At 48.4% G+C, this 1,669-nt stretch overlaps 1 protein-coding gene across 1 annotated transcript; it reads right to left on the bottom strand.

Moving 5' to 3' along the window:
* Positions 1-216: 216 nt before the first annotated feature.
* On the bottom strand, positions 217-1,173 carry LOC103585369 (olfactory receptor 1F1-like). The gene has a single exon (XM_008566298.1). The coding sequence runs from the start codon at positions 1,171-1,173 to the stop codon at positions 217-219; it is 957 nt and encodes a 318-aa protein (XP_008564520.1).
* Positions 1,174-1,669: the final 496 nt, after the last annotated feature.

The raw sequence follows: 1,669 nt of genomic DNA, 5'->3' as shown, positions 1-1,669 counted from the left end.
TTTAGTCATGAAAAACAGGTCTCATTACTTGATGCATGCAACTGGATTACAAGTGAATCAGAGTGCACTAATAAATAATGACCACCTTCTGTGTGCCCCTCTCAGAGTTATCAGCGTGTTTGTCTCCAGACCATCTTGGATGAACAACGACTGCATTATGCTCAATTTGTGAGAAACTGATTTGCTTGCGAATGAGATTCGGTCTTGATTCTCTCATTAGACAGAAAATGTCTTCCGGCCAAACACTTTTCCTAGAGCCCCTTTCAAGTCCCTGTTCATCAGGCTGCAGATGAAGGGGTTTAGCACGGGGGTCACCACTGTAAACATCACAGTAGCCGTGATGTCTTCCTCAACTGAATGTGAGGATGAGGGGTTGAAATAGACAGCACTGATGGTGCCATAGAAGAGGGAAACCACAGCCAGGTGGGAGCCACAGGTGGAGAAGGCTTTCCACCTTCCCCTTGTGGATGGGACCCTCAGGACAGCACAGGTGATGTGCACATAGGAAGCCAGGATGCAAACAAATGGGGTGACTGTGATCAAGGCACTCTTGGTAAGAATCATGAGCTCATTGAGCTGTGTGTCTGAGCAAGAGAGTTTCAGGAGTGGATTCATATCACAGAAGAAGTAGGGGATCACGTTGTCTGCACAGAATGAGAGTCGAGCCATCAGCAGGGTGTGCAACAGACCGTTCAGGTGGGAAATGACCCATGATCCAGTGACCAGCAGGACACAGAGCTGACAGATCATCTTTGCTGTGTAATGTAAGGGGTGGCATGTAAGGGGTGGCATGTAAGGGGTGATGAAGCGGTCATAGGCCATCACAGCCAGAAGGAAATTGTCCGTATCAGCGAACACAAACACAAAATACATCTGCGTGAGACACTCACAGAAGGGCATGCTCTGACTCCCATGTATGTGATTGGCCAGCATCTTGGGGACGGTGGTGGAGGAGAAGCAGACGTCTATGAAGGACAGGTTGCTGAGGAAGAAGTACATGGGGGTGTGCAGGCGGGAGTCAGTGCTGATGGCCAGGACAATGAGCAGGTTTCCCAGGACTGTGACCAGGTACGTGCTCAGGAAGAGCACGAAGAGGAGCTGATGCTGCTGGGGCTGCCTGGAGAGTCCCAGGAGGAGGAACTCAGAGATGCTTAACTCGTTTGTCCCTCTCATGTCTCTGAGCCCAGGTGGATGGAGGGCAGCAAATTCAGAAACCTAGACATGGATGGTTAAGATGCCATCAGGCTCCAGGCAGGCCCACACGTGCAATTCACCTTACAGAGTTGCTAAAGCAGAATGTGCCCACCCCACCTGCACTTCCAGTTCCCAATGCTCAGTTCTTATGCTTTTCTTGCTGGCCTCATTGATTCTTATTTCCTATATTTAACGTTGTAAAATTCACAGACATATACACAGCCTGGCTTTACCATTTGTGTCTCTGCTTATATTTCTCACTTTTCCCTCCACCCACCCAACTCCCTAATAGCTTATAAAGAGATAAGAAAAACTATTATTACTGGGATCATCTCAGGTGACCACTGGTACTTTCAGAACTCTTGCTATAGCTTCTGGTATCTGGAAGATGCTGCAAAGGAGGTTCCTAAAAGAACTTCCCATCTTAATAGACAAGTATCGATGTCTCCGTGGTTGCACCTCACCTGGAGGAGGT

This window comes from Galeopterus variegatus, unplaced genomic scaffold (genome assembly GCF_000696425.1).
Source record: "Galeopterus variegatus unplaced genomic scaffold, G_variegatus-3.0.2 Scaffold233, whole genome shotgun sequence".
NCBI classification, from domain to species: domain Eukaryota; kingdom Metazoa; phylum Chordata; class Mammalia; order Dermoptera; family Cynocephalidae; genus Galeopterus; species Galeopterus variegatus.
This window is presented reverse-complemented; position numbering and strand designations above follow the sequence as displayed.

Coding starts and splice junctions, on each gene's coding strand:
- LOC103585369 (XM_008566298.1), bottom strand. CDS start 1,173: ATGAGAGGGACAAACGAGTTAAGCATCTCTGAGTTCCTCCTCCTGGGA.